We start from the raw sequence: 22,630 nt of genomic DNA, 5'->3' as shown, positions 1-22,630 counted from the left end.
ACAGCCCTCTGGTGTGTCAGCCACTCCTCCCAGTTTAGTATCATCAGCAAACTTGCTGAGGGTACATTCAGTTCCCTCATCCAGGTCATTGATGCAAATATTAAACAGCACTGGTCCCAGCACTGACCCCTGAGGGACTCCACTAGTCACAGACCTCCAGCTAGATTCTGCCCCATTGACCACAGCTCTCTGCCTTCTTCCTTCCAACCACTTCTTGATCCACCTCACTACCTGATCATCAAGCCCACACTTCCTTAGCTTATCTATGAGGATGCTGTGGGAGACAGTATCAAATGCCTTACTGAAATCAAGAAAAACCACATCTACTGCTCTACCATCATCCATCCACCTAGTTACTTGCTCATAGAAGGCTGCGTGACCAGCAGGTTGAAGGAGGTGATCCTGCCCCTCTACTCTGCTCTTGTGAGACCTCATCTGGAGTATTGTGTGCAGTTCTGGTGTCCTCAACATAAAAAGGACATGGAACTGTTGGAACAAGTCCACAGGAGGGCCACAAGGATGATCAGGGGACTGGAGCACCTCCCTTACGAAGACAGGCTGAGAAAGTTGGGGCTGTTCAGGCTGGAGAAAAGAAGGCTGCATGGAGACCTCATAGCAGCTTTCCAAGTATCTGAAGGGGGCTGGAGAAGGACTCTTCATTAGGGACTGCAGTGATAGGACAAGGGGTAACAGGTTAAAACTTAAACAGGGGAAGTTTAGACTGGATATAAGGAAGAAGTTCTTTACTGTAAGGGGGTGAGGCACTGGAATGGGTTGCCCAGGGAAGCTGCGAATGCTCCATCCCTGGCAGTGTTCAAGGACAGGCTGGACAGAGCCTTGGGTGAGATGGTTTAGTGTGAGGTGTCCCTGCCCATGGCAGGGGGGTTGGAACTGGGTGATCTCAAGTTCCTTTTCAACCCTGACTATTGTATGATTCTATAAAGCATGTAACAAATATAAATCTGTAAAATAAACAGCATTGCACAGGTTGTTTGCAGGAAAAAAAAAAAGCTTACCCTATCCTTAAAGCTGTTTCCTGTTCCTTACTTTTACATCAATATTTAAATAGCAATGTCATTGATACAAACTAAGAATGTTAACACAAGACTCAAGTTGCCTATTGTTATTTACTGATCTTCTAATTAGATAAATAAAATAAAACATACGCTAGCCATTATTTGCTTTCATTCAACCAATCCCTATTACAGGCAGAGGCATTAATGAAAGTATCATTATCTAGAAAACATACTCTTGATATACACTATGAATATGCATTCTCCTGAGCTCTCTCCTCCCTTTGCTTCCTTCTCCTGCACTCTCACAGTCTTTATACCAGCTCACATGTATTTCTGGAGGAAGGCATTTGATAAGGCAAATGTTATCACTAGGCAACTTCTGCCATTTTGCGTTCCAAAAGGAAAAAAATTACAGTAAATTACCAAATCCTACAAAAAGGTTGACCATGTTTAGAAAGCCCATTTACATAAAATGAATCAATTAAAAAGGAGCATATAACAACAGAAACAGATCAAAGAGGGAAAATAAAATCCAGGCTTGTCCACCAAGCTTGCATCTACACGATCACATCTTTTAAACTGATTTGTCATACACTTCTGTCCTAACGGTGTTTAAGAGATGAACTGGGTAATTGAGATTATCAGAAAAATCAATAGGTCTATGTTTTGTAAGTGTAAAACAATTACAGGCTTAAAAGACAAAAAAGCACCAGTGAAATTAGAAGAATGACCAATGCAATGTTACAGGAGTGTAACAACTATAGGAAACACTATTTTTTTTTCTTCAGCACAGAAAAGAGATCAAGATAAAATCCAGAAAGAGAAAGTGAAAGATATGCTGTATTCTTCTCATTTCACAGTATACTTTCTTTATACAGTGTAATGGGTGTACAATTTCCTTTCCACACTTCTCAATATATCCAAAATTCTTCATCTGGAAACTAAAGGTCCATCCAATTCCGATAATCACCTCAGATTTTTGAGGATTTAAGGCAGCTGAAAAAAAAAAGAAAAGGCCTGGAGAGATTGCAAATTATAGGATGGTTTGGGTTGGAAGGCACCTTAAAAATCATTTAGTTCCAACCCCCTGCCTCAGGCAGGAACACCTTCCACTAGACCAGGTTGCTCAAAGCCCCACCCAACCTGGCCTTGAGCACTGGAAGGGGTGGGGCAGCCATAGCTTCTTCAGGTGCTCTGTTCAGTCATTGTAAAACACCTTATTCCTTACATCCAACCTAAATCTGCCCTCTTTGAGTTTAAAACCGTTGCCCCTTGTCCTGTCACTTCAGGCACTGGTAAAAAGTCTTACACTGTCTTTCTTACAAAGAAAAATTGAAGGAAAAATTTAACTTTAAAACGCTAAATTAACTTCAGTTAACTGAAAGAATCATGGTAGGAAAATGGAAGAACTCTTTTTCTGCTGATAATTCACTTTCTAACTTGATATATAATCTCTTAAACATACAAATGTAAGCCCTATCTTGAAAATTACAGAGTTTGGTTTTGACCGGCAGGATGATGCAAAGAGATTTGTATTTAGTATTGGACTGTTGCGTGGCCTGCCCAGAGTTCTCATACAATTTTTCTTTTAAAAACAAAAAAATTGCAATATAAAACTGGTAAAGGTAGTTGTACAACCAAAGTAACAAATTGTCCACTTAAGTAAAAAAAAAAAAAAAATCTATTTTTCTCCCATAAAGCAAAAATCAAAAGCCAGTTAAACAGAAGTGTACTCCTAGTTCACTTGGTGGTAAAAGAGGTGAATGCCACAAATGGACAATGTAGCAATAATTTTTACTTTATTTGTTTACATTATGTTCAGAAAGCAAAACTCACTGGTATTCTATCAGAAAAAACTGTGCCAAGTAGAAATAAGAGGAAAAAACACCAAGCTGAGTCTGGCCACTTCTCAGGTACCTGTACTGCTGATTTTGGACCAACACCTTCAGCTGTCTATTTACAATATTCTTCATAACTTTGTATTTTGGTGCTGACAAAAAAAAAAAAAAAAAAAAAATCAGAGTGCACTGAACTGCAAAGGTATAAAAGACATGCAACTGATTTGCCATTTTTAAATCGTTCTAATGGTTAGGAAAATCCAATGTATTTTTGCAAGCACAAGCAAACTAGAAAGAAATTCTGCTCCATTCTATAGTCTGAGCAGTGTTCTTACATGTGCAGCCTGTGGTTCCAGTGAAGCAGCAAAGTTTACATGTTTCCTGAAACAATGAGTGCTGCTTTTTATGTCTCCTGAATTTGGTATCTGCAGCTGTAGTTGGTATGTCTTAAATACCTGCATAAATATGCAAGAGGGATAATTTTAGAAGTACCATCTCCTTTACAGCTGGAATCCTCATATTCTAAGCCCTTTTTTTTTTTTTCTCTTAGTTTAAATCATCTGATTTTTATGAAAAACTAAGTCCTAATCAATTCTGAGTAAGTGCACCGATCACCTTCTTAGTTTATGCTTCCTTACAATGACATTTTACATGACTCTGAACAAATACCTGCCACCACCATGTTTATCTATCAGACAGTACACTACTTATCTCAGGAATCTATCTGAATTTGTTTCTCTAGCCAGCTCCTCTGCAAGCAGTGGCAGAGCATGCTCCTCAGACAGGATGCTCTCACACAGTGCTGGCTGCTAGCAACAGAGAAGCTGCTACCCTAGGCAAAAAGCACAATTAGCTGATTTTTATAGTACTAGCTTGTGACAAAATGACATGGCAGGAGTCAAAACAATTAATAAGCTTGTTTTCACTTGCAGAAGGAACATCTCTGTGGTAAGAACATGCTAAAATTATAGAGGTAGATTACAGAATCTGCTGCTGTACTGCATCAAATGGACCAATCAAATCTTCTGAAACATACACACTACAATGCCTTGGCCAGAGCTACTTTTATCCAAAATTATCCAATATACATCAAGAGGGAAAAAAAGCCCTGTAATTCTATTAATCTGTTCAGCAGTAACTACTTAATCACCTTATAAAACTACAGGTTTTATATTCATGAACTAAAATCCACTGCAAAACCACAGACCATACTTCTTAACACAAAGCTGTATAAAATTGCCAGCTTTAAATATGATTACATTTAAGGAACAGGAAGCATATATATGGTTAAAGAAAGAAGAAAACAACCTGCTCTGGAAAGGCAATTATACAGACTGCAGGCAGACAAGCTTCCATGAGGCAAAACCAAAACACATGAAATTTTAGATCTGTGTTCTGGAAGAGGGTCAAACCCCACATGGGGTGTCAGCATGGTAGTGTATACGCCAGGTGACCGACAACAGCTCTTACTTGGCAAGCTCTGCATGTCAAGTGGCAATTCATCTGCACTGATGTTGGGATCTCACTAAAGAAGATACTTCAAGGTCTTCACTGTTGCAAGTTACAGACAAGTTATACTAACCCTGAAACCAAAATACTCTTTCCATTTGAAAGCAGAGTAATTCTGACAGGCTTGTGGCTCCCTGGCAAGTGAAAACTGCCATCACAGTGTGTTAGGCTATTAACAGCAAATCTTTGAAAAGAGGTAAGCAATGAGAATGTAACTTGTATGACACTCCCTAAACACTGCCATTCTCCTGTTGCAGGCTTTGGGTCACAAAAGAAGGTTGAGGGGCACTTCCATGCCTTCTATCTTCATCCCATTACAGAGATCCAACATTACCATTTCTATTAAGGAGGAACTTTTCTCCCTCAGTAACAATGATGACAATAAGGAGTCTATGCTCAAAATGCTGGAAACTAAAAATTACTTTCTTTCCTTCCTGTTGTGATTTGAAAACCTCTGCCAAACAGAGATAACTTAAAACTTTAAAGAGTGGTCCAGCTGACAAACTGAAGGTTTCCTGGTGACAGTTACACAAGAATCAGCAGCAACGGCACAAGCAGTGAAGACAACTCACAAACTCTTTCTGAATGATACATGCCTGGCTAGTCAGACTAGGATCAGACAGTGGGGACCTCCGAGAGGGATGACGCTATTAATGGAGAGATGCATCTCTTGCAGCTTCCTGGCTTCCACCAGTTCTCAGTGGTTGCTGTGGTAGAAGACAGAGCTAGGATTGGATGTTATTTGAAGTTGTAGTTACACTGGAATATGCTAAATTGCTTCAATTGCCAAATATCACTGTCTTCATGAACTATTAAGAAGGTAACTGTAAGCTGAACTAATCATAACAATGTTGCCTGCTGAACAATTCAGTTCAGCCTCTTCCAATGGTCTGAGCTGATGATCTAAGAAACCATAGCCTACATTCGAAAGGAATACTTTTACTTTGCACTTACTATTTCTTATTTGACTGCAACACACAGTGCAGAGCCACATAGTCTCCATCACCTATGAATGTTGAAACAGTGCTAAACAAAAGGCAATTACATTCTGGACGCTTTTATTATACAAATGTGCAACAGCGAAAAGGACAAACAAAACTAAATTTATACCTTCTTCACATTAACCTCCTGCATTAATCTATGCAGAGCTCTACTTTTTTTCTGCTTGCTCTAATTCAGAGCTAGATCAAGCAACTGACTACAGAAAACCACATGAGTAACTGTATTTCTCTCCAGCATGAATATTGTACTGTAGTGCCCTAATATTTAACTCTCTATCAGAAACTACTGAGGAAAAAACCCTGTACTTTTAAGAAACCACATTAGATCAACCTTAAAATTTTCTGTAAAAATAAAGTTTACTTACGCACACAACTGCGATTGCATGCTTTCAGTATCTCAGTATCTTCCAAAACAGAAGACAAAAGATAAAAAATTGGACAGGGTAAAGAGAATCACAGATTACAGGATGTGGAATGACACGGCTACAATTATTAGCTGATCACACTTACTCTGTATTCAACAGCAGTAGACCATTAAAGCCCTTAATACTTTTACGCCTGCATTGTTCACTATTCTGGTAAAGCAGTTTAGTGCTGTTCTAGCTGATGAGGGATCAGAATTTAAGCAATTCGTAGAAAGCTTACTCTTTGTCAATGGTAGAAAGAAGGAAACCCAACTGAGGTATTTGCTGACCATATGTGGGCAGCATCCTCCTCGGAAAATGTTTGTTACAATGCAAGGTTTTATTAAATTGGTGCTGAAGCTAAGTGAACTATAATGGCAGCTGGCGATTTGAGCTCAGTTGCTATGGAGTAGATAGGCTGGTAATCTAAGCATAGAAGTCTTACAAAAGGCATAAATACTGCAGTATACTTCAGGGGTACTCACTTGTAGAGAGGCTTTTTCAAGGAGAGTTTCTCCTCAGAAGCCTAACAGTACACGCTAGAAAGAAAAAATTAATTTCTAGACCTTCGTATGAGTTAAGGAGTACACAGAATTTCAATTAAGGAAATGAGTTATTAGCTTCATCTGAGACACAAATGGTACAGATTTTGTCCTAGAATAAGAGCCTTGGGAACTGGACTTCTCAGACTTGATCCACTAAAACTGGTAATTCTCGTAAACAGCAGAAGCAGTAAACTTCAAAGTTCTGGGATTAAATGGGGAAGAACAACCTGAGCAATTGAATACAATATAAAAAGACTTAGAAAAAAAGACCCACAAAACAGTTTCTCCAGTGATTCGAAAAATGGTGACAAGGATTTTTGTTTCAAAGCTTGAAAGTCTATTTAATAAAGAGTGTAGTCTTCATTTCAGAAATTACACACATTTATCTACCTAACTGATCACTAGATGCATGCAAATCAGCATTTCAGAGTAAGACTGTTCCATGTTTGTGCCTCATCACTGAAAGTGCATTTAATAAGTTTTTTCTCAGGTATCTTGTTGAAACTATGTGCCTACAGAGCTGGATTACTGAGTACTTGATATAAAGCACTAATAACTTGAACTGGAAAAGAAACTTCCCAAACTTAGTGCTAAAATACTGTAATTCTAGTAAAGGTGTTTTTAAAGTAATCTTTAAACATCATTTATGTTTAAATAACAATTCTTAATAATACTTAATAATTCAATAATTTCCTTAATTTCCATCTGAAAAATTTCATGTTTTGCATTCCCTCTCCCACACCCTTTAAACCTCACCTCTCGCTCCACAAACCCTGTAAAAAACATCAAGAACTATGTGAAGAATTTGGCTACTTAAGGCACAAAGAAGGAGAAAAAGCGAAGAGCACCCTTTCTGAGTATATGCTATGGTTCAATACAGTTACACAATAGGAAAAGATTTTGCTGAAGTGTTGAGCAGAAGTGAATACTTCCAGGAAAACACTTAGGAAAACCCAAAAGATTTATGAGGATTCACCAGAAAGCATATCCAGTCATTCCTACTCTATTGTCACCGATCTACAAAAGAAAAGGTGAAAAGTGGTCCATCTTTAGGTGTCAAGAACAACTGTTCAGAGACCAAAGAAACTAAAAAAAAACCCCAACCAAATCCTGCCACTGGTGCAAGTGCTTCTCTCTTAGCAAAGAAATTAAACCCAGTATATTCGTGTTACTTTTGAAAACTGGACTGAAGGGCAGTTTTTCCTGTGAGACCTTTTCCTTCAGCCCAATCACTGAAAAGGAAAACTAACATGCTAAGCAGGAAATTCACAATTCCAAATGATCCCATTTAATCTTGCCAGTTCAGCAGCAATCCACTCCCAGTTCAGTAGTTTATGGCTCTCACATGGTTAAGTAGGAACAATTCCAGCAATCTATCTGGAGTTCCTTGCAACTAGCTGCCCCTACATTCCAACCCCCCAAAAAGTTAATGCCATGATGATGTCCCTATAATTTTTAACAACTTGTTATTTTACTATTAAAATGCTTGCTAAACTTTTAGTATGGGTAAGAGACATCCTACAGAACTCAACTAAACTTTTATTCCAATAATCGCTAGGATTCAGAAATACAGATACATACATTGTAATGCTTTAGTTTTACTTACAACCTGTTTCAGCTTTCCCCAAGATACTTCTTTCCATTACAGCACGGAAACTTTGTAACATTTCAGAAGTGAGATACATACTTTGGACACTGTCTCCCACCCAACCCGGCAAACAAACTACCTCCAAAACAAACCCATGGAAAACAATCACCAGCCAAACCCTTCAAAAAATAACAAATCCCAAAACTACAACCCACTGTCAAATCCACTAAAAAGAAAAGAGACCAAAATATGTTCCTGCTTTCTTACAATTAGCCGTAGGATTTCCCTGCATTCAAAAAGGAATTCCTGTCCTAGAGATACAACTTATACCAGTAAGAGTCAGTCCTCCTCAGGATTTTAATCCAAAAGTATATCCAGTAATGCACCTGCAAACAGAATAACTCAACCTGGTTAAAGAACTATTTCCTCTACCCCAATGAGAGCCAGTGGTGGTTGCGGTGGTAGTGTCATTATTTATACTAATTAGGGATATGTTTTCACATTAAAACAACACTTGAGCTTTCAGAAAAGCACAAAACTGTAATAATTTAAATGTCTTCACAGATTACACTTGTTCTGCACATATTATTTCATAACACTAAAAGTGAACTGAAATGCTTCTTTCCTAAAATACTATCAAGGGGAATTTACACAGCTCTCTGAAAACTTTGTCTCTATGAGAGGACATTCAGACTTCAGAAGACACCCTCTAGTTTGGCAAAAAAATGTTGCTTTAAACTGATTTGTGGTACTAGGAAAAAGAAATAAATGTAGAGTTTTATTTAAAGTGGCTTGTAGGTTCATTGACAAACTGATGCAACTTTTTATATAATCATATCTACGTCACCACTGTCAAAAGATTAAAAAAGTCATTCAATAAATTTATCCAATTCAGAGCCATTGTAGTAGTTTTAAAAGGTTTTAGTAAGATAAAATCTTGCACAATCTGACTGGTAATAGCAAAGGCTCTTCTGAATTGTGTTTCCACTGTAGTAAGTGTTTCTGAATTAACTAAGTTAAGGTGTGGCAACTCTATTTTACAAATAGAGAGAGATTCCTGTACAAAAGGAAGTTAGGCCACAGCAAACAGCATAACAGTTTCTGTTCAAGCTTAATAAAGTAAATAACTGCACTGGAAAAATATTCTGTTCTGGGCTTCCTGCCATACAGGAAGGGTGTTGAACATGTCAGTGTCCCTAATTATTAGCAACAGAAAAAAAGATCAGAAAGCAATAGCTTAGCTCTCAATTATTTCACATCATCACTTTCAAGAGTGTAATACAATTTACACCATCTTCACATTCATTCTAATGGGTCTATACATTAAAGTTAGGCTACAGTCCTGAAGTTTGTGTTTCACTAACCATTAAACACAACTTTCATTTTATTTTTTCCTTTCATCAGACTTGAGTTACTTAATGGCGCACATATTTAATAGTCTTTTTATGAATGGAAAGGGGAAAATATTTTAGCTTCCTTTTTAAAATGAGGAAATATTCCATTATAATTTTTTCTCCAAGATAAAAAAGTAAAAACATTTCTTGGGTAGGAAAAGGAATGCTAACAAACACCTTTCTACTGTATACATCTGTATCTATCTATTATAAACAATACTCTTGTAATTGTATGTTCAGTTTAAGCAATCACTATCACATCAAAGCTGCACAAAAGTAATTCAGGCAGTAATCACAGCAGTAGGGTTACTGGCTGGCGATCACCAGCAATTACAGCACTGTCATTTATTGCAGTACTTCTCATCAACTAAGCTAACATTACAAACAGGTGCTTTGTAAACTGCAAATAAAATGAACCAACTTAAAGTACATTTGTGGTTATTTTAAGTAAATGAGTTCTAACTGACATTTGTGAGATAAGCTACAATGGCACAAGGCAAACTACTGTCTCAGAGAACAAGAAATGACTTAAGAACACTGTAACTCAACTGAGTACTCATATCTTGACAGCCTCCAGCATTGTTAATATTCTTCACCTGGGAAGGATTCAATATTAATTTTAATATCACTAAGAAATTATTAAGGTTGATATTGTCATCTTGAAATACTTTTGAAATTATTCATTAAGGCACAAAAATAATGTCCCAAATTTCATCATCTTGCAGAAAAATTTTATTTAAGAATGAAGACTCTATGGCTACGAAATCTGTTCATACAAAGATGATGTAAGCTAGTTCTCACCTTCAAAAAAAAACATCGTAATATGAAACAACATATGATTACTAATATATCAAGTGTTTGCATTCATAGTTAATATCGTGAATTAAAAACTGCTTTATCTTAAAAGAAGTTCTGAAACCAAGATACCAGATTTATTCTGAAATTCAGATGTTACATTTACATATTAAGTCAATACCATCAGTATTTCTAGACAAGGAAAGCCAAACTGTCACTTCTCTGTGTTTTTTAAAAACAAACAAACAAAACACAAAATCAAACACACAATCTTTAGTTATAATGTTTCTTTGTAAAACTGCAATTTTTTTTTCATCTTGAACTGTCTTTACAAACTAAGGCTGAAATTGATTTCAAACAATTTTCCTTATAGAGACTGAGATACATGTCTGTGAATGTGCTGCAGATTTAAAATACCTTGGTATTGATAACTGAAGCCAAACTCAAAGTTTAAACCCCATTCTTTAACAAAATACAATTAATCATACCAAATCTTTATGCACGAATTTCTATAATACTGTACGCAACTTTGCAGAAGGCGCAGAACAGACTGGTTCCGAACGCTGCATCAGTTCTACACTAGCTTTTCTTTTTTTGACAATATACCTGCATTTCAAGTCTGATTTACGACAACAGTGCATACATTCCAACAGAATACCATAATGATGCTCTGTTCAGCGCAATTAAAATGAACCTTATATATTCAGATTCTAACATTCTGCTATACAAAACACACTATACTAATGCTAATATAGAAGGAATTAAGTTTAGTAACAATGACTTTTTTACCAGCAATGCAATAAGAGACAATGGTTAACTCACAATCTATACTGAATTTCTGAAAATAAGGAATGTACCTGTTCCTTTACAGAAGCCAAAATGGTAGTGGCAGTGGTCTCTGGTTCCATGCCTGGGCCTGTGGAAGCTTCCTGTGTTGTCTGTGGCAGCCCCTCCTCCACCACTGGGGTCTGCTCAGGGGCTGGCATTTTGCCTGTAATAACAATATTTTACAATAGCTTACATTTTCAGCCAGTGATGTTTAAAATTCAAGTTTTAGGATTATCGATTCTCTTATCTTTTTTTTTCTAAAACCTTTCCAAACCGAACTAAATTAGCAGAGAACTTCATATTAATTAACCTATGTTGCTTCACCTTCATAACTTGAAATCAGAATTGCATGCAGAACATGACATCCAGGCAGAAGCAAGCAGGCTGCACATTATTTAAAGATTATTCTTAAAACACAATTTTGTGCTAATTACTAGAAGTTGCGAAATCCAAGGTGTGTGAAAAATATTAGTGTTAAAAATTAAAAACACCCAGGATCAGTAAAAGATTACCACATGTACAGTTTTTAGCAAGGAAGACTGACATGTAACAGCAGAATGCTTTGCTACTAGTAACAAATCATGGAAGAGACTAATTATGGTAATAAGAAGTTAATGGGAATAATGCTTCTAGTGTTCTTTTTGCAGATGAGGAAATTAAAACACAAAAGTTAAACTAATTGCCCTGGGCTATGGATAGCATGGAAAGGACTGACAGGATTAGTGTTCAAGTATTCTGAGCTTCATGACTGCAAAGGCAGCAAGCTAACCATTCCAGTACATCTAAAAAAAAGCAATTTATTTAACTACAGAAGTCTCTTAACTAATATTACAGAGATAGTTACAAAGTGTGCCTCACACTTTGAAACTAGCAAGTAGATGGTATTCAAGTAGCTTCCATACACATAACACAGTTTAATTGCCTTCAGAAAAAAGAAAATAAAGCTCAAGAGTCTGATGTTACAAGTAGTCAATATTTCATTTTAAATTTTCAGAACAAACTCATTCAGTATTCCTAGAGGAAACAAATATGAACGCACTTTCCTTCTTTTCACAAGGAGCAGCTTACACTGCAGGTAAGCTCCAAGGCTGGGAACTGACCTGAAAGACTTCTCAGTCCTGACCTGTTTTATCTGCAACCCTCCCTTCTCTACCATCTGTCTTTTAAATGCTGGAACAGCATAAAGCTGGGCACACACTACCTAAAAAGAAACAAGACCACTTACAAGTTCACTGGCTATGCTGTAAAGCTGCACATTCTGATCTGGCTGAGCTGACCCCTATGTGATCTCCTGTGGAATTGCCCTACAGGATTGCTCACCCTATGGGGACATCTTCTGCACTTGTGCCTATACACACAGGCCAAGTACAAGCAAAGCACCATGTGATCAGAGGACTTCTATGTTTCTGCAGGTAGCCCTGGGTAGAAAACATGAATGGAAACCAGAAAAGGGATGATTTAAGAGAAGTACTTTTGCTCTGCTTTGTGCATATGCACTGTCACAGGCTTACAAGCTGCTTCAAGTGTGTTAGCAGGTGAACTTTATGAACCACACTATTCTAGCCTGCTACAACAGCTGGTAATACTAATAATGTGCAGTTTCACATCAGCCACTGAGGGAATCAAACAGCAATTTCAGAGAAATTAAAGTGAGATGAGTGATGAAAGCCAGTGAGTCCTGGGGGTAAAATGTGGTGCAGGAGACTGGTCACCCATCAGCTTCTACCACTGCAAATGAAAAAAAAACGCTGCTTCCAAAAGCACATCAAAGCAAGCGCCTAACTCTGGCTCAGTTGCTTTCTGGAGAAGAATCTCGCCTCCCCTCAGTGACTGCACAAGTTACCCAGGGAGACTGTCCAGTGATCTGAAAAGAGTCTGCGTAAACAGCCCATTCTCACATTTAGCTTCTGGAACAAGGAAAAAGCAATTGCACAAATACCATGCTGCCAGGTGTCTGGTGTCAGGATTGCAGAGGGAAATCTGAGCACTCTCCTTTAGTGACACAAAGAGCAACTCCTTTTCCTTCTTCCCTCACTTCACCTTCCAACAAGACCACAAACATGGCAATTTAAAGACTATACCTTCTAATCCAGAACAAATTTAAATCCAGAGCTACTTGCTCTTCCACCACAATTCCAGCAAAGCTCTTCCCACCCCATCCCCTCACCCACACATCCCGCGCTGGGGGAAAGGAGGCCCCGACACCCGGCCCCAGACTGTCCCTCCCCACAGCCCCATGTGCACTGCGGCCTGTGCCTGCCTCGCCTCAGTGCCTTGCCAGCCCTGGCTGGCTCCGAACAAACTCTTCTTTGAGATTCAGAGATTCAGTGACAGAACCAGGGAGGGAAGGGATGGGAGTTCAGGCAGGCAAGGCGCCGTGCTCCAGCCAGTGTAGGGCAGACACACATGAGGGACCGGGGTGGCAGGACTGGCAGCACCGCTAGTCTGCCAGCTACCGGAGTCCCTACCACATGGCAACAGGGTTTGTCAGCAGCAACAGTGCGCGCGCGCACACACACACACACACACACACACACACACACACACCAAAAAAAGAGAAGGAGAAAGGAGGGGAAAAAAACCCCAAAGATAACTATTTCCACCAGCGTTCCTTCATCACCCAGCCGATCTCAATCAGTGCCAAAGCACCTGTGGTGCACATGTCCGAAGGAGACTAAGGTGGATCTTGTGCAATAGGAACAGAACTTACTCTGGAGAATAAATATCAACTGATCCTACATGCTACTTGGCAGCCATATTACCACCAAATGAATAACCAGACATACTTGGCTATTTTTTGGAACAACATTAAGCTTGCTAATGCAAAGGCAGCCACATGGATACTTCTGTACTCCAGCCGTGAGCCTGGTGTGCCCCTAACACTTCAAGAACCCTCAGTCCTCCTAGAGCCAGCCAAACAGCATCCAAGCAACCAGAATAAAAACCACTCTCTAATAAAATGAAAGATGTAACCTCGAGACTTTAGAAAATGAGAACATATTCCTTTAAGGTTTTACTTGTATAGGATCTCTTTCATCAAGATGTAATAACCCAAAGAATCACAGAATACATGTTATGATTCCCTGGGTCACACCTGATTTTTCAAATCACTTTCCACGGTTCTTTTGTGACTATAACTCAATGTTTTAGGTTTCCGAATGGACTGTTAAATTTGCAAGCATATAATGAAGAAATGAAACTACCCAGTCAGGCTTTTCACTCATTCACAAGTATTTGCTAAGTAACAGAAGACCATGTCTCCAAAACTCTCACAAGTAACACATGAGCTTCTTCCAGAAATGGGCTGCTTTCTTGTCCATACATCCCAACACATCTTTATCTGCACAGTAATCAGGAAAGTGTCCACTGTGCTTTGGGATTTCTAGGTGAGAAGCACAAAATACAGGATATTAAACAAAGCCAATCTTTTAAGTCAGAAAAGGCAGCACCGAAATCCCAAATATGCAGTTGCACATTCTATAGGTTTAAATCAATTAAATATTTAGATTTGTTGTGGTCTTACCCTGGTGGGCAGCTCAGTCCCAGGCAGCTGCTCACTCACACCCCCCCAGTGGGATGGGGAGAGAATCAAAGGGTAAAAGCATGAAGACTCATAGGTTGAGAGAAAGGATGTTTAACAGAGAAAGCAAAAGCTGCATACGCAAGCAAGGCAAAATAAGGAATTCTTTCAGTGCTCCCCATGGGCAGGCAGTATTCAGACATTCCTAGGACAGCAGGGCTCCATCACACGTAACAGTGACTCAAGGAAGACAAACACCATCACCCTGAATGTGTCCCTCCTTCCTTCTTCCCACAGCTTTTATTGTTGAGGATGATGCCACATGATCTGGTATATCCCTTTGGTCAGTTGGAGTCCACTGTTCCAGTTGCATCCCTTCCCAGCTCCTTATGCATCCCCAGCCACTCACTAGCAGGGCAGGGTGAGGAGCAGAACAGCCCATGAACCTGTGCAAGCATTGCTTAGCAGTAACTACCACACCCCTGGGTTATTAACAATGCTGCGGTGACAAATCCAGAACATGACCCCATAGGAGCTACTATGAAAAAAAATTTAACTCTATCCCAGCCAATACCAGTACAAGTCAGCATGGTCACACTTTCAAACTTCCAGTTCTTTCCAAAGGTTTAAGTACAGTTGACAAAAGATAAGTTATGAGACCTTAAAGAACTGAAATCAAAGCAATATTTATTCCATCAAACAAAAGACACTTCTTAATTTTCTTTAAGACATATGTGGAAGAAAAGCACAGGTCAGTTGCATTTTTTTTACTTAATTGAAAAAAAATAAAAAACTGACTTTTTGAAGCTTCTACTCTATGATGTGTCACAAAAGCACTATACAAATACAGTGGCAATTCCTTTTAAGCAATCACTCTCAAAATATATTGTCTAAATGAATGTTTAAAACTAGACCAACTAAAAACCTCTACAAAAATATGATATAATGAGCACAGACAGGAAGATGATCTCAATTTGTCTCTTCCATAATTTTTCTGTCGCTCTCTTCTCACCCCAGCACTGTGAAATAACTCTTCACCATATCCGTAGTAAATTTCTGTAACAAACCAGTCAAGAAAATGCTCATCTGAACCACTTGGAAGGCATGGTAATTTGTATGAACTGAAAATATACCCAACATTAAGTCCATAGTAAAAACACTCAGATGAAAACCAATCAAATTATTAACGAAGATGTCAGTGTTAAATGTACATCTATCACTGTGCAAAAAGGTGTAATTAGAGAGATATACCCCTCCACATAGGCAGTTGTTTTAACCGTTCTTTCAATTAACACATTTCTTGGCAAAGTTACCAATTTTCTAATCTTGATTTCAAGATTAGACAACTGTTGGCTTTGATCCTACAAATACTTACGTACATACTTCAGCTAATACAAATGAGTATGCTCATTCACTTCACCTCCTGCATGGCTAGGCAGCTGCCATGCAGGTGACAAGGTACAGGAGAGGGAAGAATAGGAATGAGAGATGCTCTCCACAGCCCAGGCCCACAGAGGACCCAGTCCCCACCACCATGCCTCTGTCTAGGCATACCCTTTAAGGAAAGGAGCTCAGAAAGTCAAGTCAGATTTTCACAGCCACCTTAAGGGAACAGAAAATGCGAAAAGCAGGATTTGTGAGAGCCTTAAGATCAGGTACAAGTAAAACACCTCTTTCTTCCTTGTAAAATACTTGAATTTACAGGCTGAAGATGCTCCCTGGACTTAGTTGTGTTACTTCCTCCTTTGGGTATGAATAACTGAATCATTATTGGAAAACAAGCAACCAGACTTCATCCTACAAAAAATTAGGTTCACAATTATTTTGCCTGCCTCTTGTGTCTTAGCAAAGCAGCTAGGTGTCACCCAGAACAAGAAACTTTTGTTTCTACATCTTTCCCAGTCTATCCAAATCCCCACACCCTACAACCCAGTTATCACAGCTACTAAACTGCAGTCAGGATGGATGCAGGACTGCTTCCTACAAACCTTACGCATTGATGGATCACACAATATACACAAGAATCATTAACAAGTACACCTTAAAGCTTCCTTGTATTCTGGCTCTTTTAATTCTCAAATTGCTACTGCATGTTAATGATACCAAGATCTATGTAGCCAAAATGAAAATTCAGAAAACATATTTTACTGTTCTACTGCTCTGTGCAACGCATTTCAGCATACCTTGTTCACATCTTAAAATTACTAAGTATGAGAAATGTTTCCAGATTTCAGTTCTCTTCTATTGCAGAGAATGCATGAGAACTGAAAAACTTAAATGTTTTGAGGTATCTTTTGGTGGAAGTTGCAGAACCACAGATTAGTGAATGGTATAAATGGTTCCAGTACAGCTCTAAAGTGTAATGTGAGATCCTTTGAAGCTTTGGGGAAGATTAGCAGTAGAGAAGGATAATTTTCTACTGTTTTCCGTGGATTTCAGTCTGATAAAAAGAACATCTTGTTAATAATTTAAATATATTTTTCTTAACTGTTAAATGCTTCATCTTGTTGGCAACTGGCCATCAGTGGTACCACTCAGGTCTCAGTATTAGGGTCAGTGTTGTTTAAGATCTTTACTGACAACCTGGGTAAGGGGATTGAGTGCACCATCAGTAAATTTGCAGATGACACCAAGTTGCACAGGAATGTTAATCTGCTGAAGGATAGGAAGCTCTGCAGAGGGATCTGGACAGGCTAGATCGATGAGCTGTAGCCAGTTGCATGAGGTTCAACTAGGCAAAAATCTGGGTCTTGCACTTGGGCCACAATAACCCCATGCAATACTACAGGCCTGGGGAGGAGCGACTGCAAAGCTGCCTAGTTGAAAAGAACCTGGGGATGTTGGTCAGCAGCCAGCTGAACATGAGCCAGCTTGTGACCAAGCAGCCAAAGGCATCCTGGGCCATATATGAAATAGCGTGGCCAGCAGGGCCAGGGCAGCGATCATCCACCTGTACTTGGCACTGGTGAGGCTGCACCTCAAATCCTGTGCTCAGTTCTAGGCCCCTCACTACGACAGAAATACTGAGGTGTTGGAGTGTGTCCATGGAAGGGCAATGAAGCTGGTGAACGGTATGGAGAGTAAAGTCTTCAGAGGAACAGCTGAGGGAATTGAGGTTGTTCACTCTGAAGAATAGAAAGCTCAGGGGGAACCTTACTGCACTCTCTATGACTACCTGAAAGGAGGCTGTAGTGAGCTGGGGGTCAGTCTCTTCTCCCAAGTAACAAGCGATAGGACAAGAGGTAACAGCCTCAAGCTGCATCAGGGAAGTTTTAGACTAGATACTAGGAACAATTTCCTCTCAGAAAGGGGGATCAGGCATTGGAACAGGCTGCCCAGTACAGTGGTTGAGTCACCATCCCTGGAAATATTAAAAAAACTGTGTAGATGAGGCCCTCAGTGACATGATTTAGTGGTGGCCTTGGTAGTCCTGGGGTAAAGGTTGGACTTGATCTTAAAGGTCTTTTCCAACCTAGTTGATTCTATGAAAATAAAGCTGTTCAATTTGAAGTCTCTAGTCTGAAATACCCTACAAAATTTTGAAAATAGAAGCTTTTCTGTCTTCTCTACCGTGGAGGTGCACTCAAATGGTTCCATGAAACCATGCAGTAAGGTGGATCTGCGCTACCAAAAAGAGTTCTTTCAATCCAAGAAGTGTGCATGAGAGACCATCTCTTTAGGCAGCTGCAGGGGTTTGCCCAAGTAAATCATGATTTAACAGCCACTTCAACCGCCTCAGGATACCTATAGCCTCCACTATATACAATTGGCTTGCTTTCATCTAGCACGCAAAAGCTCCGACTCCTAAAAATCTCCCAGATGTTCTCGTTTGTACAAATGCAGCAGACTCCTTGGCACCTCAGCACTGGTGACAGGGCAGAATCACCAGTTTTCTTTAGTAGCTTGCCAATCCTGGCTTTCACACCAGTCCTCTGAGCATGCAGTGAGGTTGTAGGTTGCCAAGATGGGTAATACTTTCTTTTGTGTCTGACCAAATGGCCAAACAGCTGCAAAGCAAATAGGTTCAGAGAGTTCATCTGACACAAAGCTGTGATTTTTCAGTGGGAGGTAGGGGTGTATTTTTCTGAACCAGTTGATTTGCAGCCATATAATCACTGATGCAAGGAAGGAACGGAATACACAGTTAAGGAGGAGAGAACAAAAAAAGAGAATTCACTAAACTGAATGCACAAAACCATGTTTTAATTCTTCATTCCTGTTAGTCTCTACTCTCCACTTTTCACTGCTCCTCCTATTGTTCTCTTAGAGATAACCAGATAGTTATTTGACAGCACTAAGTAATCCATCCCCTGTAGTGCAGCCCGAGGAAAACCCAGACCTTTCGAGGTTCCTGCAAGACAGCAAAAGTGAGGCTTTTCCACAGCTTCCTACTCGCCTCCCTTTGTATTCCACTTGCACTCCTAACACAGGTTATTCTCCCAGATCTTCTCTGTACCCATGTTCCCTGTTCCCAAGCCTCCCATTGCTGATCTGAAGCCAGTAACAACAGTCAGAGTAATCTGCACTGAAGAGGTAATACAATTCTTACAAACTCTGTCAACTAGGATAAGATAGACTGTATTTCATGAAGGAAACATGAGAAAAACAATTAGCAACATCTCATCACTAAAAAAACCTTGTATTTCCTAGGTACAAAATTAACTCAAGCCACAGGAGTAAATCACCAAAGACATGAAAGCAATACTCGTTAGCAGAGAATTAAAAAAAAAAAAAAAGCTCCAAAAAGCTATAACCAACTTGCTGGTACACTGACATGTTATTTATTATACAACTAAGTTATTCTTATAAATCCACACTTAAGCACCAAGGCATCTCAGCTCTTAGTCAGAAACTCTTTTTCCATCCTTCACAGTATAAGTGAAAAAAACCAAGACTTAGTACATTTCTATAGTTTTTAGATGAGGACATGATTAAAATTTATCTGACAGACATGTCACTACACTTCCAGGCATGAGCAGTTCCCATTAGCTTCATCCTGCTACAAGGACGGAGTGTTGCACACCTACAAACCAGGCAGTGATTTACATTTTCAAGCTTGGTGCAATCAAGTGACTGAACTAAGACAAACTCCGTATTATGTCTACCAGTTATGTGTAGGATGAAAAAACAGCAGATGACAGCTTACCCACTTGCAAAGATGATGCAAGTAATTAAAAATGGATTATGTGAAAGATGGCTCAAACGCTTACATGAAAAATAGGTTTTAAAATTTCCAGATGCAGTAAGTCATGCTGCTTCAAATATCGCACTACAGGCTAAACATTCCGTTCAGATACCACTTTTCTTTATGGACACTAGTAGCACAGAAGTTTTGTTCATGTGGACTTAAGGATGAATCCGGGGAAGAAAATATATCAGATGAAAACATGGAAAAAACTGACTTCTGTAATGACAGGTTTAAAAGGCAACTGGTGCTATGTCCTTTTAAAAATACTAAAATTATTACCCTAGCTTTTGGATAAAGGAAATACATTTTTACTTTTGTTACCGCTCCTAGTAACAGCCTTTTTGTGCTGGCTTTTTTTTTGCCCATGGCTACATACTTTAACTCTACTCTAGTGAGCAGGCAAGATTCTAAATCCTCAAATATCCAGTTGTAACATGCTCACAAGATTAGTATTTTTTATAGCTTTCAAACCATTCACCAGAAGATATCAGACAGGTATAGCAAGGCAACCATTTTGAATAAAGGCATATTTACAATAATATCCTTCAAGGCTTGAGGCAGTATTTGTAGCTCACCTTAAAAAAAAAAAAAAGAAGAATCTTTGCCATCTGAAGGATGCCTGGAGGGCATTAACATTTCACAAATGTATGAAGTACCACAAGCTAATTGGCAATGAAGTTTTCAGTAGTTTAAATCAACAAGGCTCCATGCCTCAAAGAAAAGAAAAAGGATAGACTCCAAATCTGACCCTTTCCTTTGACCCACACCAAGTCTGCTCTGCTCTGTTGTGCCAATGTATCTACATCCACTGCCATCTAGAACCACCTCATCAGAGCACAGTGCTCAAAAACAGTTCTGCAGACCAGCAAACAAACATCACATTCATCTTCAGGGATAAAGTTCAGCCTCATCCTAGTGCAGGCTGATAGGAGGGATACATAGCACCACAGATAGATTTTCCAAACAGACTGTCAGTGATAAAAGACATTCATCAATTATTCATTCAACCATTCATAGAATGATAAATTCTTGGTTTAGTGTTGGAATAGCATCAGTTAATTTAGGGTATGAAGTCATTCAGAATGAATGTCACAAAACAACGTAACTTAAAAACTGTAACAGACAAGAGTAACTGCAGTTCCTGTATGCTGTGCAGTGCTGGTACTAAATGCTTGCAAAGTGTAGGAGCTCCAAACTGCTACTTGTTCAATCTCCCACCTGAAAACTCCTACAAGCAACCAAATAGAAGTTAACCTGAGAATAACTCTAACATACGAACACCACCAAGCAGAACCATAACTGTAGCTGCTCTTCAATTTCCACTTATATTTTCTCCTAGCCCAGTAAAGTGATCACTGAAGTATTACTCCATACATTCTTGCTAGACATAATGCACACTAACTGAAGGCAGATATTAAAACTGGAAGCATTATAAAACCAAATTTATTTTATATACAATTTTAAAAGTATGCTTTTCAATTCTGTCTTATAGTATATTGGAAGAAAATTACTACATAAACAGTGTTCCCAATGATAAAAATTAACAGCTACCACCAAAATTTCAAAAGATAGCTGAAGATAAGAGACCTCCAGAACTCCTACTGCTTTGCCAATGCAAGTTTTTGGGGGACATGGTGTTACATGTATCACTGAGATGATATGAAACTGGACACTACCAATCCCTGCCGCATCCTGCCTTTAAAACCAACCAGACTACATTAGTGGTGTGATTTCACTTACAGCACAGACTCACGTGTTTTTACTGATGCTGCAGTCTCCATTGCTGTACTGAGAACGGTGGTTCAGGAATAAGTGACCAACAAGCAGCAGCTTAAGTGCGGTTTAGCAGGGAGAAAAATCCAACTATGTCAGGCAAAATCTAGAAACTGATGATGTTGAAAATTCTGATTCTTATATAAAAAGGACATGGAACTGTTGGAACAAGTCCAGAGGAGGGCCACGAGGACCATCAGGGGACTGGAGCACCTCCTGTATGAAGATAGGCTGAGAAAGTTGGGGCTGTTCAGTCTCGAGAAGGCTGCGTGCAGACCTCATAGCAGCCTTCCAGTATCTGAAGGGGGGCTATTGGGATGCTGGGGAGGGACTCTTCATTAGGGACTGTAGCGATAGGACAAGGGGTAACAGGTTAAAACTTAAACAGGGAAAATTTAGATTGGATATAAGGAGGAATTTCTTTCCTGTAAGGGTGGTGAGGCACTGGAATGGGTTGCCCAAGGAAGTTGTGAATGCTCCATCCCTGGCAGTGCTCAAAGCTGGCTTGGACAGAGCCTTGGGTGACACGGTTTAGTATGAGGTGTCCGTGCCCATGGCAGGGGGGTTGGAACCAGGTGATCTCAAGTTCCTTTTCAACCCTAACTACTGTATGATTCTATGACTTTACTTGGGATATGTTTATAAGTTCTTTAATGCAACCTATGGTTGTTCCTGCTCAAATGACTACTACAGAAATGTCAAATTCTCGCATAACAATGACAGATTGGGGAATAACACTGTTCTCTAATAAATATGGCTATAGATTAGTTATAGGTTTTACTAAAATATAGTTTTATCAATTATTAAACCGTAGCATACTCCTCATCTTACTCTGAAACAGAACTGCATGCACAGCAAAGTTCAGTTTATTGCTAAGAATGCTGTGTGCAAACTTCTATATTTAAGCAAATGGAGCTCTCCTTTTCTCCAAGCTAGATGCTAAAAAAAAGTTGTGTATAGCATGTTCTGCATGAATTAGACAGCAAACATCTGGCTTTTAAGGCCAAAATTACCAACACTTCAATCAGTTCTCTAACCTACCTCAAGCAGAGGTATCATTGGCATTATTTCTCTGAGGTATATTTGACACTGTTTACCCCTAAAATCTTTGAGTACCGATAGCAAGACTACACATAATTCTACTCAATTTTAGTATTTTTACTAATATTTTATAAACATATGAAGAGCTGTGAAGCACCAAAACTTAACAAGTGACATTACGATTAGAGGA

At 39.2% G+C, this 22,630-nt stretch overlaps 1 protein-coding gene across 3 annotated transcripts in view; it reads right to left on the bottom strand.

Annotated features, from left to right (window-relative positions):
• The window catches only part of PKP4 (plakophilin 4), a 90,524-nt gene that overhangs the window by 52,268 nt on the left and 15,626 nt on the right, over positions 1-22,630 (bottom strand). For 2 of the 3 annotated variants that reach the window (XM_062637851.1, XM_062637852.1), the window contains exon 2: positions 10,948-11,081. In XM_062637851.1, the coding sequence (XP_062493835.1) occupies positions 10,948-11,076 (129 nt within the window). In that variant the 5' untranslated portion in view covers positions 11,077-11,081. Of the gene's footprint in view, positions 1-10,947; positions 11,084-22,630 lie in introns of those variants that run through there. The other variant, XM_062637854.1, reaches the window with a different exon arrangement.

This window comes from Pezoporus occidentalis, unplaced genomic scaffold (genome assembly GCF_034315485.1).
Source record: "Pezoporus occidentalis ecotype Australia unplaced genomic scaffold, CSIRO_AGI_Poc_V1 ctg54, whole genome shotgun sequence".
Classification (NCBI taxonomy): domain Eukaryota; kingdom Metazoa; phylum Chordata; class Aves; order Psittaciformes; family Psittacidae; genus Pezoporus; species Pezoporus occidentalis.
The sequence above is the reverse complement of the archived record's forward strand: the minus strand, read 5'-3'. Positions and strand labels throughout refer to the sequence as shown.